The following is a 14,408-nucleotide window of genomic DNA, read 5'->3' on the forward strand; positions in this document are numbered from 1 at the left end:
CCTGTTTTTTGACGACGATTTCTGCCTGCCCCTTTGTGTTTGTTTTGTTTCAATAAAATGCTGCAAATGGATCCACACGTCTCTGACCCTCCCTGTGACAGAAGACTTCGCCGCATCAAGGATCCAGCAGCTAGTATGGTGTCATCCGGTTCCAGCACGAACCCCACTGTACAGATCATGCGTCTAAAGCAGGGTGAGCGGACTATTGAGGATTATGCTAAGGACTTTATTGAATTGGCAAATCTGTCTTCTATGGATGATCAATGCCTGATGATTTTCTTCCGTGGAGGACTCTTAGAGCCATTGGCTTCCCTCATGCCCATGTTCGAACCTGGCTGGACTTTACAAACGTTCATTGACATAGCTCTGCAAATGAGTGGCTCTCCTTTTACAGTGGGAATTCTAGAAGAGGACAACAATGTTCCCACAATAAACTCCATCTCAGAGCCACAACGCAAGATGGCTGCCACTCCAGAGCCTGTTCACAAGATGGCGGCCCTTCCTGAGTCGGTTCACAAGATGGCTGCCTTTCCAGAGTTTTCACACAGGATGGCCTCCCTTCTAGAGTCTGTTCACAAGATGACCTCCCTTCTAGAGTCTGTTCGAAAGATGGCCACCCTTCCAGAGCCGGTTCGCGAGATGGCCGCCTTCCCAGAGCCTCCGCTGGTTCCACCGAGCCTTCCAGAGCCTCCGCTGGTTCAGCCCAGCCCTCCAGAGTCTCCGCTGGTTCAGCCCAGTCCTCCAGAGCCTCCGCTGGTTCAGCCCAGCCCTCCAGAGCCTCCGCTGGTTCAGCCCAGCCTTCCAGAGCCTCCGCTGGTTCCGCCCAGCCTTCCAGAGCCTCCGCTGGTTCAGCCCAGCCTTCCAGAGCCTTCGCTGGTTCACCCAGCCTTCCAGAGTCTCCGCTGGTCCCGCCAGGCCTTCCAGAGTCTCCGCTGGTCTCGCCCGGCCTTCCAGAGCCTCCGCTGGTTCCGCCCGGCCTTCCAGAGTCTCCGCTGGTCCCGCCCCGCCTTCCAGAGTCTCCGCTGGTCCCGCCCGGCCTTCCAGAGTCTCCGCTGGTCCCGCCCGGCCTTCCAGAGCCTCCGCTGGTCCCGCCCGGCCTTCCAGAGCCTCCGCTGGTTCCGCCCGGCCGTCCAGAGCCTCCGCTGGTTCCGCCCAGCCTTCCAGAGCCTCCGCTGGTTCAGCCCAGTCTTCCAGAGCCTCCGCTGGTTCCATCCAGTCGTCCTGAGATTCCTGTCTGCCCGGTTCTGGTCACGGAGCCCATGCATGGACTGTGTGGGTTCCCACCCACCCTCCCTGCTGCTCCAGTCCCGCCACCTCTGTCTCCTGACAGTCCCTCTGCTCACCCACATCCCACTTTCGGTGCAGAGGACTTGCCGTGGGACTGCCAGTCTCCATCGATGTCCAGACTGAAGGATCCCTCACCATCACCTCCAGTCTCAGAGTCCTGGACTCCACCTCGGCCCTCCGACCCTGCGGCTCCACCCCGGCTCTGTGCTCCCTCGTCTCCGTTGTCGCCCGTCGGCCCACCAGCTCCTCCGGGCTCCATCGTCTCTCCGGCTTCGCCCCGGTCAGTCGTCGCCCCACCTTCGCCTCTGGACTCTACTCCTCCGGCTGCGCCTCGTCACTCCGTCCTGCCGGCTCTGTGGACCTCCTCCCTCCCGTGGGCACAGCCTCGATCCTCTGTCACTCCGGCTCCGCTGCGTACCTCCGGACCTCCATCTCCGCCGGGGTCACCAGAGCCTTGGGTTCCGCCTTGGCCCTCCGTATCCTCGGTGTCACCTAGGATCGTCGACTCTCCGGTTCTCCCTCGGGCTTCACCGGCTCCACCTCCGTCGGTCACCCCCATGCAGGAGCCAACCCTTCCTCCACCATGGCTTCTCCCTCTGTCGGCTTCGCCTCAGTTCATAGTTCCAGAACCCCTACATGGACCTGGCCCTCCATCCCTCCCCCTGTTCCACCTCCGCTCCACCACCCTCCGGGTTTCATTAGGTGGTTAGAGCGTCTGGAAGCCGCTCCTTGGGGAGGGGCTCTGTCACGTATTGGTCGTCTTGTCATCATTAACTCTTGCACTACACATCATGGACTTCATTCCCCACAAGCCACTGCACTAATCACTGCATTCACCTGCTCCTTGTTTCTCACTGCACTGATTACCGCTCACAGCTGCACCTCATCACACTGACTGCATTTAAGCTTCTCACACACACAGCCACCTTGTGAAGTCTTATTGTTCCGTATGGTCTTTATTTCCGAGCGTTTCTTTCCGTGTTTGTTTTCCCGTGTGTTTGATTCCTGGACTCCCTCCCGTGTTTGATTCTTGCTGCCAGCCCCGACCTTTCTGCCTGTTTTTTGACGACGATTTCTGCCTGCCCCTTTGTGTTTGTTTTGTTTCAATAAAATGCTGCAAATGGATCCACACGTCTCTGACCCTCCCTGTGACATCAATATTGCTATTAGGGCTGGGATGATAACGCTAGCCTGCCGATTCAAAGGTTCAACAAAATGAGTAGAAAAAATACTTTCTGAAATAAAATAAAGTTCTATGTTACTTTGCAAACCGCTTTAGTCATGTTTAGTCATATTTTCCTGGCAAAACAAATTTTACTTTGTTCACCACAGTATATTTTGGTCACCCCATTAAAAATAACATTCAAATTGGATCATTTTAGAGCTTTAAAGTGCTGGAAATAGTTGTGTGAAATACTGGAAAGTCATTAAAAAGGTCTTTCTCAACAGGTACAAACCCTGAAATGAATAATGTATTATTATTTCTACCACAACACCATGGTTATAGTTAGCATTAATACTTCTGGTTTTCTGACTTAAGTCAGCTCTGTTTATAACAGAGAATTCTGGGCAGAATTCAAATGATTTTTGCAGCATCCGTTTTCATTGTGCAGCGAATTCAAACATTTCTTACTGGATCTCGCAGTACTGTGCAGGAACAGTGTTGGAAAATAAACTTGGTTTCCGAGTAGGGCTGTTTTGAGCTCAAGTAAGCTTTGACAAGTTTGTTTCTTTTGTGGTCCGAGCTGATAAACGGTCCGTGCTGCACAGCTAAAACTTAGTGAGGTTTAGTTGTCGTTAGATGTTTCTCATATGCAACCGAAATGGCAGCGCTTGTGAGTCGAGCAATGCAGTGGTCGTGCCAGTGTGACCGCTCACAGAAATTAGTCCCACTGGCAGAAAAATTGGTCGCAAAAGGTCTTGAGCTCTGAGAGGGCAGATGGCTCTGCATGCTTTCAAATCACTCTTGCAGTACTTTGATGTCATACGCAGATCATCTGCGCGGTGCTGCTTAAGATTTAACTGCTGTGACACGCAACATGCCTTTATATTAAAATGAAATGAAACCATCTCATAAAGAAACAAGAACATGTTTTCGATGAAATGCCAATGGTAATATAAGGTAGTTATGCATTCTTTATAACAACTTGTTTACCACATTCTTCATTCTTTCAAGCAGACATATTTATTTCTATAAATAAATTTAGATATGAGAATCTTTGTTAGGGCTACTAAAGTGATTCAGTCAAGAGCAGTAAGTGATGTTCTTTCTTTTGTTGCTTGAATAACATCAGTGACTCGGGCAATAGCAAGTAAATTAGGCTGCTGTCCCTTTAAAACCGAATAACTGTTTACATTCACCTAAGAACCAAGTGTGTTGATGTGAATACTCCATAACGGACAATTCTACATAATTTTGTATGTTTTTTTCATTCATGAGATGTTAAAGAGTATCCATGCCCTGTGTGAGAGGCGACGGTTTCCACAATCAGAAAACCAGGCCGAATTGAGTATTCTTTTGCGTCAAGTTTATCCATATGTCTGCTTTTCTCTTATTAAGATATTGACACTTTTTACCATTTTTTGAGATGTGCAGCAAATGTAAGCTAGCTTATGTCCCACCAGATAGATCAATAGACTATGATACAGTTCAAATATACACATAACCATCCTAACCATGCAGCAGATAAATTCTAAATGAATCTCTTTCCAAATCATCCCTCCCTAACATTATCTTGTTTTATTCGTTGAGATTTTCATCATAATTTTTGCCATTCAAAACGTTTTAAAAACTAGTTTCATTATAGTCTCATTTTCGTTGATGAAAATTATAATGAAAATCATTTGTCAACAAAATTAACACTGCTTTTTACCATTATAGGCCTTTTGTTTTCACACACTGTGGCCACACCACTGTTCAAATGCCTTATAAAAGTGATTTTTGCATATTTGGTCCCCTTTAAACATAAAATACTATAAATCATTATGCAGAACTTGACGCAAAATTGCTCATTTGCTCATGATTCCCATTTCTCATGTTAACCAATAGCAAACAAAATATTGGAAAACCGTTTATATCAGATTCAGCCTGACTCCATCCTCACTCAGTAATGTCCTCAATGCCATTTCTGCAGCATTGCGCGTCTAAATCGCACTTTGTATCTCTAAGGTTTTCGTCCTTCAAATGCTTTTTCAAAAAACGGAAATTATTAATAATTCCTTTATCATTCCGATTATGAACATTTTGTGAGCCGGAGTCGCTCGAGAATGAATCCGTGAATGGATTTCTTTTCCACCCACCCCTAGTTTGATCATAAGTCCCCGCAATCCATGTCATGTCCTCCCTCCCCGTCTTTCTCTCCAGCTCATAACCTCGTTGCCTTTCTTTTCCTTCTCCCAGTCTGTCGCTGTTGATTTCACACCCCCTCTCATTTAGTGTTAGTGTTTTCATATCTGAGACATGGACATTAGTGCGTAATGACAGTAAGTCTTGACGCCTAAAGAACTGATTGCTCCAGTCCTGTCATATCAAAGACACAAAAGAGTCTTAAGTAAATAAATCAGGCTATTCTGCTCTAGCCTACACAGAGAGCATCCCGTCAGCGCACGCTCTGAAGGTCTGGGGTGAACGCTGTTTATTTCTCTCATCTCTTTTGAAGTTAGAAATCGGAGGCTGGACATGAAGATTTAGACATCTCATCAGCAACACCACATATCTGCACATAACTAAAGCTGGCTTTACGGGCTGTGTGTTACAGGGGGACTCCAGTGGTTGTTGTTTTGCTCAGTTTTCCTCCGGCTTGGCCTGAAGGAGAGTGTCATTAATGCTCGAAGAGTGGAGTGTTTATTCTGCGCTTTTAATGGAAACTTTCTCCATTTACTCAAACGCTGACCACGGTGAATGTAAATTGCCATTATTCAGAATGAGCAGACATGCAACTTGTCAAATTAATGGTAAACCTGCTTTTTTAGACCATTTTGGGGCTATTAGGCTCAACAGTAAAGATGGCCGGATGGCTCAGGGCCAGAGTGAGAGAGTATTAGGCCTGTTGACAAAACTGTCACTCACCCTTTTTGGTCATGTACTGTACATGTACTTGTGTATATGAATATAAAACTGGTTTAAGTTAGAGGTGCACCAAAATGAAAATTCTTGGCCGAACAAAATTAAACACTGGGCCAAAGGCAGATTAACAAACACGGTTTTTCGAGTTTTTTCTCCCATGTATTTATTTATTTTTTTACCATTGCATAAATTAAATGGCCAAAATGTGCTTTTTACAGTTTTGTCTTGTTTTTCAAAAATCAATTTCGAAACATCAATATAATTTTTCTTTTTTTGCTATTTTTGGCCGAATAATTTCGATTGCCGAATTCGGTGCAAAGGAGTGTTTTTGTGGTGATGCCATTGAAGAACCTTTTTTTTGGTTCCCCAATGAACCTTTCAGTGAACAGTTCTTAAAAGAACCATTTTAAATGAATTACAAAAATCTAAAGAAGTTTTTTTTTCACTATAAATGACCTTTTCTGCTTTTGAAAGGTTCCATGGATGTTCAGTGTTCTTCATGGAACCACCAATGCCAATAAAGAACCTATTATGCCTCTGTATATTCTTTAAAGGTTCTCTAACTCTCTCTTTAATCTCTTAGTTTAGTTGGGGAAAGGATTAAAAAACAACATTAAAATAGAGTGTATTTCCTCAAGTACTTGATTCTCAACCTTTTTGCCCCTAAGGCCCCCACATGAGACTTTTTGACTTCTGAAAAGCATAAAAGTGATTTAAAACAGCTTTTGTTGTTGTAGTAAATTCCTATTCATAACAAAACATAATGAGAGTTGAGTAACATATCTATAATATAAGCAGGAGAATGGGGTTTCTCGTATGGTTACATAGCACTGTTTGTCTGACAAAGGTGCTGTATAGCACAAATAAAGATCGATGCTTTATAGCACTTAAAGTGGTTCCCCTATGATTACAAGCCAGCGAACCACTTTTAGTGCTATTTAGCACCATTTTTGTTTAGAATGTATATATTAAATATTGATTTTGTGAACTAGGATCATTTAAATATCACTATGGTGAAATGTTTATCTGGCTAACACACTTTTCTCTCCTTTAATTGAGCTTTAAATGGAATCAGGCAGAAGTTTGTAGGATTTATAGTTTTTAAAAAGAAGCTAATTCATTTTCTTGACTACTTAAATATACCAAATGTGAAATCAAAATGCACCCTGTTTACTTTCATAATGTCCCTAGTGTTTAACATTATTCTTCACTGCATGTTAAAATAATGTTTTTGTAAGTCACGTTTTCAAGAATTTAAAATATTGACTGATAATATCATGCTATAACTATATTTTAACTTGATTTCACCTCCTACAAACCAATTTCCTGTTCTAATCTAGTCACAGTATGTTTTTAAATGTGTCTCATTATGTTAAAGGGATAGTTCACCCAAAAAATGAAAATTCTGTCATTAATCGCTCACCCTCATGTTGTTCCAAACCTGTAAGACTTTTGTTCATCTTCAGAACACAAATTAAGATATTTCTGATGAAATCTAAGAGCTTTCTAACCCTGCTTAGAAAGCAACGCAACCATCATGTTTAAGGCCAAGGAAGAAAGCAAAAAAAAAACAAAAAAACAACAACAACAAATATTTACTTTATTCAATGATTTCATTTGATTTGGTACTCTTGTTATTGCGTGTGGAAGAGCGACACAGAGAAGAAATAGTTTTCTATGTGCACAAGTATTCTTGCAGCTTTATAAAATTAAGGGTGAAGCACTGATGTCACATGGACTATTTTATCAATGTCCTTACTACCTTTCTGGGCATTGAATGTGTCAGTAGCATTGCTGTCTATGCAGAATCAAAAAGCTGTTGGATTTTATCAAAAATTTCTTCATTTGTGTTCCGAAGATGAACAAAGGTCTTATGGGTTTGGAACAACATGTGGGTAAGTAATTAATGACAGAATTTTCATTTTTGGGTGAACTATTCCTTTAAATGTACAGTCGCATGCGAAAATTTGGGAACCCAGATATTTAACAAAATAAGAGAGATCGTACAAAATGCATGCTCTTTTTTTATTTAGTGCTCTCCTGAGTAAGATATTTTACATAAAAGATGTTTACATATAGTCCACAAGACACAAATAACTGAAATTATTAAAATAACCCCCTTCAAAAGTTAGGGAACCCTTGTTTCTTAATGCTGAATGATGTACGACTGTTTTTTTTTTTTTTTTTTTTGTTTTTTGGTGATGGTTGTTCATGAGTCCCTTGTTTGTTCTGAACAGTTAAAAAGAGCACTGTTCTTCCAACAAAATAAGGAAAAACTTGAACATCTTCATCTCATTCAAAAGTTTTCACCCCTGGCTCTTAATGCGTCATGTTTCCATCTAGAGTATCAGTGAATGTTTGAACATTTTTTTAATAGTTGTGTTTGAGACCCTCAATTATCCTCAGTGTGAAAAAAAGGATCTCAAAATCATACAGTCACTGCTTGGAAAGGGTTCAAATATGTAAAAGATGCTGGAAAACATACGAATCTGCAGGACCTGGAGGATTTTTCTGAAGAACAGTGCTCAGTTTAACAGTTCAGAACAAACTAGGGACTCATGAACAACCATCACAAAACAAAAAAACAGTCGAAGATCATCCACACACAGTAACCACACACAGTATTAAAAACCACAAACTTTTGAAGGAGGTTATTGTAATAATTTCAGCAATTAGTTTTTTTGTAGACTACATGTAAACATCTTTTATGTAAAATATCTTACTCAGGACAATACTAAATAAAAAATAACAAGAATTTCATATGATCTCTCTTATTTTGTTAAAATTATTCACATTTTCACAGATTCTGCAAGGGGTTCCCAAACTTTCGCATGCCACTGTATGCTGAATAGCTTTGTTGTCTTTGAGGTACCATGTGAAAAAGATTCTACTCCCCACCCTACAAAGATACAGTTGTATTCAGCATGTCAAAGTAGTATCAACATATAATGACAAACTATCAACTGCTTGTGAACCTGAATTTGCTACTTTAACTTGAATAATCCACTTCTGCCATGCTCTCAGCTTTCTGCCGCCCATATACAGTACAGTAGGGCTTCCCTGTGAACAAGTAAATTGACTGACAGGCAGAAAGCACCTCAAAGTCTCTTGATTGGTGAATTTGAACAGATCTGACTGTGGTATGGATATTTTATTTTTCTTAAAAAGAAAATCACACACTGCAACTTTAATGCACAATGTTCTGTTTGTGAATATATTTGAGTCACAATTCATTTGTCAGAAGCATTGTTACAATCTGAGAACATTTGCTTCTGCAGCGGTAACATCTGAGGCACTTTCAGCTTGCACTTTTGAAAAGTTTAAAGCTTCGCTGATATTGTCGAGTCCCATCATGTCACGTCGGTGTATTGTTAGAAACATTACCTTATACTTAGTCATAGCCCCTGTGTTTTGTGGGTCATATTCTCTTTGCGTCACCGTAGTCAGTGAGAAAACAAGAAGAGAAAGGAAAAAAAATAACTTAAGCACACATGGCTCAGCAGGGGCTTCGTTTCTGTCATCTCTTAAAGAGTTCCTCTCTACGTGGTAGGTCTGCTTGTTGTGGAACACGCTCTGGCTGTTTATTCTCCACTGAACCAAGTGGCACTATGATAAGATTCTGCCGCTGTAATTTTGCAAGGTCACATTTCCTTGGTGAAGATGTCTGGTTGGTTGATTCGTGCCCAATCGTTTCTTTCCTAACTGATGGTTTGAGCCTTCTTGCTTGATGAAATATCACAAGTCTTCAAATTAATGTTATGCTCTGCTGGTTAAACCTGGAATGGAATATTTCATACTATTTTTAGCCACTGAGCAGGTTATGTATGCATATCTGAAGGACGAATATTGCTGTACCGCTGCTGTAAAACATGATTGTCAGAGATGGGTTGGCAGAAACTTGATAGATCTGATAGACTCGTATCAATTAGATGAAAAATGACTTCATCTGGTGTCATAAATTGGGTCCACCTCTTGAATCAAGAAGGATGCTCTGTTTGTAATGCCTGTAGTTACCTTGTAATACCCAGTACTTTCTTGGGTAAGTAAACTGTAAGTACATGTACTGTAAAATCGTCTAACCGAAATGTTTCTTGAGCACCAAATCAGCATATTAGTGCCAGTCACAAACTTAGTGCCAGTCACAATGGAAGTTACCTAGCTGAGAACTATTTTCAGCCACTGCGTAATATAATTTGGTCATTTTAAGCAATATGCTAATGGTCTAATCAGATTCAATGATCTATGCTAAGCTATGCTAAAAGTGCTACCGCCAGACCCGGAGATTGGCTGAATGGATTCAAAAGTGGTAAAACTCAACTGTTTAAAAAAATTAATTAAAAAAAAATTAGCCTATTTTCAAAAATAGTGGTGTGTTTCTTTAATTTCTGCTGGAGACTGCTGTGATATGTCCTTATTGGTACCTTTTTAGTTTCTTGTGAAAAAGTTCACATATCATGAGATCAGGTAGCAAAATTTTGTCATGTAGTCATAATTGTAAAAAGTGTTTCCATAATGTAGTACATTGCTCATGCAACAACCTATTACATTCTAAGAAAAAAATGTTACATTGAAAAACTTTCACATTACGAGCCCAGGATTTTATTACGTTTAGACAAGAAAGTATTACATTATAAACATTTTATTACATTAATAATGTAACACTTATTACATTATGTGCACTTATTACAGTACGCTTAGTTATTACATTATGAGTTGCTACATAATTTGCATTTTAAAATGCATTTAAATAGAAAACAGTTACTTTAAATTGTAATATTTCACAATATTACACTTTTTTTTTTTTTTGTCGTATGGTATTTTAAAGTATCCTAATATTGTGTTGGAGTCCCCTACAACAGGTTTTCAATGCAGGTCAGAAAACGTAATTTTTTGTCAGAATATACATTTAATATTAAAATCATTTTGCAATGAATTTGAAACGATTCGTCTGACGCAGTTCTGTGCTTAAGGTCTGTAAACCCCTTCCTTCTATTAGCCTACTCTGCTCTGATTGGTCAGCTGGCCAAGTCTGTTGTGATTGATTTTTCCGTATGCAATGCAAGCGAATCATGTAGCTGCTAAACTGTGAATCAATAATGCTGGATATAATGCTGGAGTCAGAAAAAAAAAACAGTACAAGTTTGTGAACCAAAATATGTCTACATTCCTTATAATTAAACTAAGTAATTAGAACAATGACAGTCTACATTAATCAACACATTCTTAGGAAATGGTGGGTTCACAGCAAATTATCAGAACTATTTCAGTAAGACAGTAAACCCATATGACCCACTCTTTAGGAAATGCAAAAATGTACTTTAGCGCAATATGAATCGGAATTTGAAATAATCATACTCTTTCCAGATTTTTTCAGGGGGTTTGTTAATTCTTTTTCTTGTCATTTTATCAACAAGATGTTTAAATGAAAGTCATTTAATTATCACCATGATTTAACAGCAATTTGTTGACTAGATTAAAGCTGCCTGAGACTGTGCATTTTCCGCTGTGCTCTCTGGCTGTCTTATGTAAACACTCTGCCTTAAGAAACGTGTCCAATTGGGGTCAGACTAACCCGAAACTAGGCTAATTATACAGGGCTTCCCTTTACATCACACAGGCAACCCACCAACTCTTCGAATTTGAAAATATGTACTATTTCACAATCCCACAAGATTAACAGGTGGTGTGGGCTGCACATAAGGCCAGAAAATAAAGGCGAATCTAACAAGCTGTCTGAAAGTGATGATTTTTAACGACCTAAAATAACGACGATAAGATATTTTGACAAGCTTCCTCCTCAGTCGCCTATTTTCTTAATGACTGTATTTTGAAACTCTACCTCGTTCATCAAAGCTTTCACATCTTACAGTGGCGTTCGCAAATCAAACCATTATTTAAAAGCGCGGCTGTGTTTTATTTCAGATTGTTCCTGACAGCCCGTTTTCAGCTCGTTTAATTGCGCACTCGCAGTTTAATTTCAGGACGGCGAGCTTTACATGCATAAATGACCTTCACGATTAGCTGATGCGAACGGTGCTGGGAGAGATTACACTCATTTACATGTGTGACATCACGCACCTCTGTGGTTCATGTCTATGGGAAGCATGTGTGGTTGTCCAGTGGGATTTTCTCATGTCAAAGACATGTACAATGATTCATGCTTGCAGCTGTCTTGTACTGTTAATTTCTGGTTCGTTTATGCTTCATTTGAGCCAGTGGCCTTAAACCTCTTATTAGCCGAAATCACATCAGAGCTCAAGTCCTGCCTGAACTTTTCTGGGTTGTAAAACACGCTATAAGTATTTTACATCCATTGCCATTTCATTAACTCTCCATTTATTCACTTATTCATTCTCAAATGTTTGGTTGGTTCCGTGAGAGTCCATAAAACACAGACAATATAAAGAGGAGTCAGTTTTCATACCCTTGGTCCACATCCATCCCAGCTCTAATGACCTTCCCTTGCCTTTTTCTATCTCCCTTCAACAAGGCCAAGTGGAGTCAGTGGCCACGTTCAAGGGTAATGAGTTCTTCAGCTACGACCTCTCCCAAAAGCCCATCCAGAGCAGCACAGACGAAATCACCCTGTCCTTCCGAACACTGCAGCGAAACGGCCTCCTGCTCCACACCGGCAAGTCTGCCGACTATGTCAACCTGTCTCTGAAAAGCGGAGCCGTGTGTCTGGTCATCAACCTGGGCTCCGGTGCCTTCGAGGCTCTGGTGGAGCCGTCCGATGGCAAGTTCAACGACAACGCCTGGCATGCGGTCCGCGTGTCCCGCAACCTACGTCAGGTAACGTTCTCCTTTGCACATCATAGCTTCACAGGGTGCTTCATTTGATCTTTATTTGATATTTTGATGACTGTGTTTTGGTCTACTAGATGATGTATAAATGTGTAATTGTAGTATTAACTCTTTAAAACTGCTTGTAGCGATTTCTGTACTGCTAGGAAAAGTAATTAAACTCTGAGTTTTCTGATTGGCTAACAAGTGGTGGTCATGATGAGATTTTTGAAGTTTGCAAAGACAAAAGTGATTCTTACCACAGCTATTTTAATGATATCCCTCAGGTAATAGGGAATTTCAAGTGTGGTAGTGGGGGGGGGGGGGTTTATCTGCAATAACTGTTGTTCCACTTATGATTTTAGCTTTAAATCCTGTTATACAAAGAGTATGTTGGTTGTAAAAATAAAAAAAAAGTGAATTTTAGACTGCAAGGTTGCACTTGTTCTAAAGTGAGCAGTTAAATTTTCTTTTGGAAGGACTCTTTAATTAGGCTGTTAGCAAAGGGAACTTCATTGAAGTAATTTATTTTTATACCCAACAGGATGTGTCACTTATATATTTATAAATTTTGCAGAAATGAGAGTCCCCCCCCCCCCCCAAATTGTTAATGGTTAAATGCCTGAAATAAGGTCTGTAGGTTAACATAAATTCAAGATATTTTCACATTTTATTCTACGACATTATAATGTGTCAGTGAGATGATTTTACATATCTTCTCATTTGCTAACAAATGGGATTACAAAAGAAGTTGGGAACATTAAAGGGATAGTTCACCCAGAAATTAAAATTACCCCATGATTTATTCACCCTCAAGCCATCCTAGGTGTATATGACTTTCTTCTTTCAGATGAATACATTTGGAGATATACAGGTCCTTTTCAAAAGATTTGCATATTGTGATAAAGTTCATTATTTTCTGTAATGTACAGATAAACATTAGACTTTCATATATTTTAGATTCATTACAACACAACTGAAGTAGTTCAAGCCTTTTATTGTTTTAATATTGATGATTTTGGCATACAGCTCATGAAAACCCAAAATTCCTATCTCAAAAAATTAGCATATTTCATCCGACCAATAAAAGAAAAGTGTTTTTAATACAAAAAAAGTCAACCTTCAAATAATTATGTTCAGTTATGCACTCAATACTTGGTCGGGAATCCTTTTGCAGAAATGACTGCTTCAATGCAGCGTGGCATGGAGGCAATCAGCCTGTGGCACTGCTGAGGTGTTATGGAGGCCCAGGATGCTTCGATAGCGGCCTTAAGCTCATCCAGAGTGTTGGGTCTTGCGTCTCTCAACTTTCTCTTCACAATATCCCACAAATTCTCTATGGGGTTCAGGTCAGGAGAGTTGGCAGGCCAATTGAGCACAGTAATACCATGGTCATTAAACCATTTACCAGTGGTTTTGGCACTGTGAGCAGGTGCCAGGTCGTGCTGAAAAATGAAATCTTCATCTCCATAAAGCTTTTCAGCAGATGGAAGCATGAAGTGCTCCAAAATCTCCTGATAGCTAGCTGCATTGACCCTGCCCTTGATAAAACACAGTGGACCAACACCAGCAGCTGACATGGCACCCCAGGCCATCACTGACTGTGGGTACTTGACACTGGACTTCAGGCATTTTGGCATTTCCCTCTCCCCAGTCTTCCTCCAGACTCTGGCACCTTGATTTCCGAATGACATGCAAAATTTGCTTTCATCCGAAAAAAGTACTTTGGACCACTGAGCAACAGTCCAGTGCTGCTTCTCTGTAGCCCAGGTCAGGAGCTTCTGCCGCTGTTCTGGTTCAAAAGCTTGACCTGGGATGTTTCTACTCCAGACTCAGTCCACTGCTTCCGCAGGTCCCCCAAGGTCTGGAATCGGTCCTTCTCCACAATCTTCCTCAGGGTCCGGTCACCTCTTCTCATTGTGCAGCATTTTCTGCCACACTTTTTCCTTCCCACAGACTTCCCACTGAGGTGCCTTGATACAGCACTCTGGGAACAGCCTATTCGTTCAGAAATTTCTTTCTGTGTCTTACCCTCTTGCTTGAGGATGTCAATGATGGCCTTCTGGACAGCAGTCAGGTCGGCAGTCTTACCCATGATTGCGGTTTTGAGTAATGAACCAGGCTGGGAGTTTTTAAAAGCCTCAGGAATCTTTTGCAGGTGTTTATAGTTAATTAGTTGATTCAGATGATTAGGTTAATAGCTCGTTTAGAGAACCTTTTCATGATATGCTAATTTTTTGAGATAGGAATTTGGGGTTTTCATGAGCTGTAT

General features: G+C 41.0%; 1 protein-coding gene across 1 annotated transcript in view; it reads left to right on the forward strand.

The window, feature by feature from the left end:
* nrxn2a (neurexin 2a) overlaps nt 1-14,408 on the forward strand; it is a 614,491-nt gene that overhangs the window by 156,309 nt on the left and 443,774 nt on the right. The window contains exon 5 of the mRNA XM_073823970.1: nt 11,844-12,145. Coding sequence (XP_073680071.1) covers nt 11,844-12,145 — 302 coding nt within the window. The remainder of the gene's footprint in view (nt 1-11,843; nt 12,146-14,408) is intronic.

The sequence above is a fragment of the Garra rufa genome, chromosome 19 (genome assembly GCF_049309525.1).
Source record: "Garra rufa chromosome 19, GarRuf1.0, whole genome shotgun sequence".
In the NCBI taxonomy this organism is placed as follows: domain Eukaryota; kingdom Metazoa; phylum Chordata; class Actinopteri; order Cypriniformes; family Cyprinidae; genus Garra; species Garra rufa.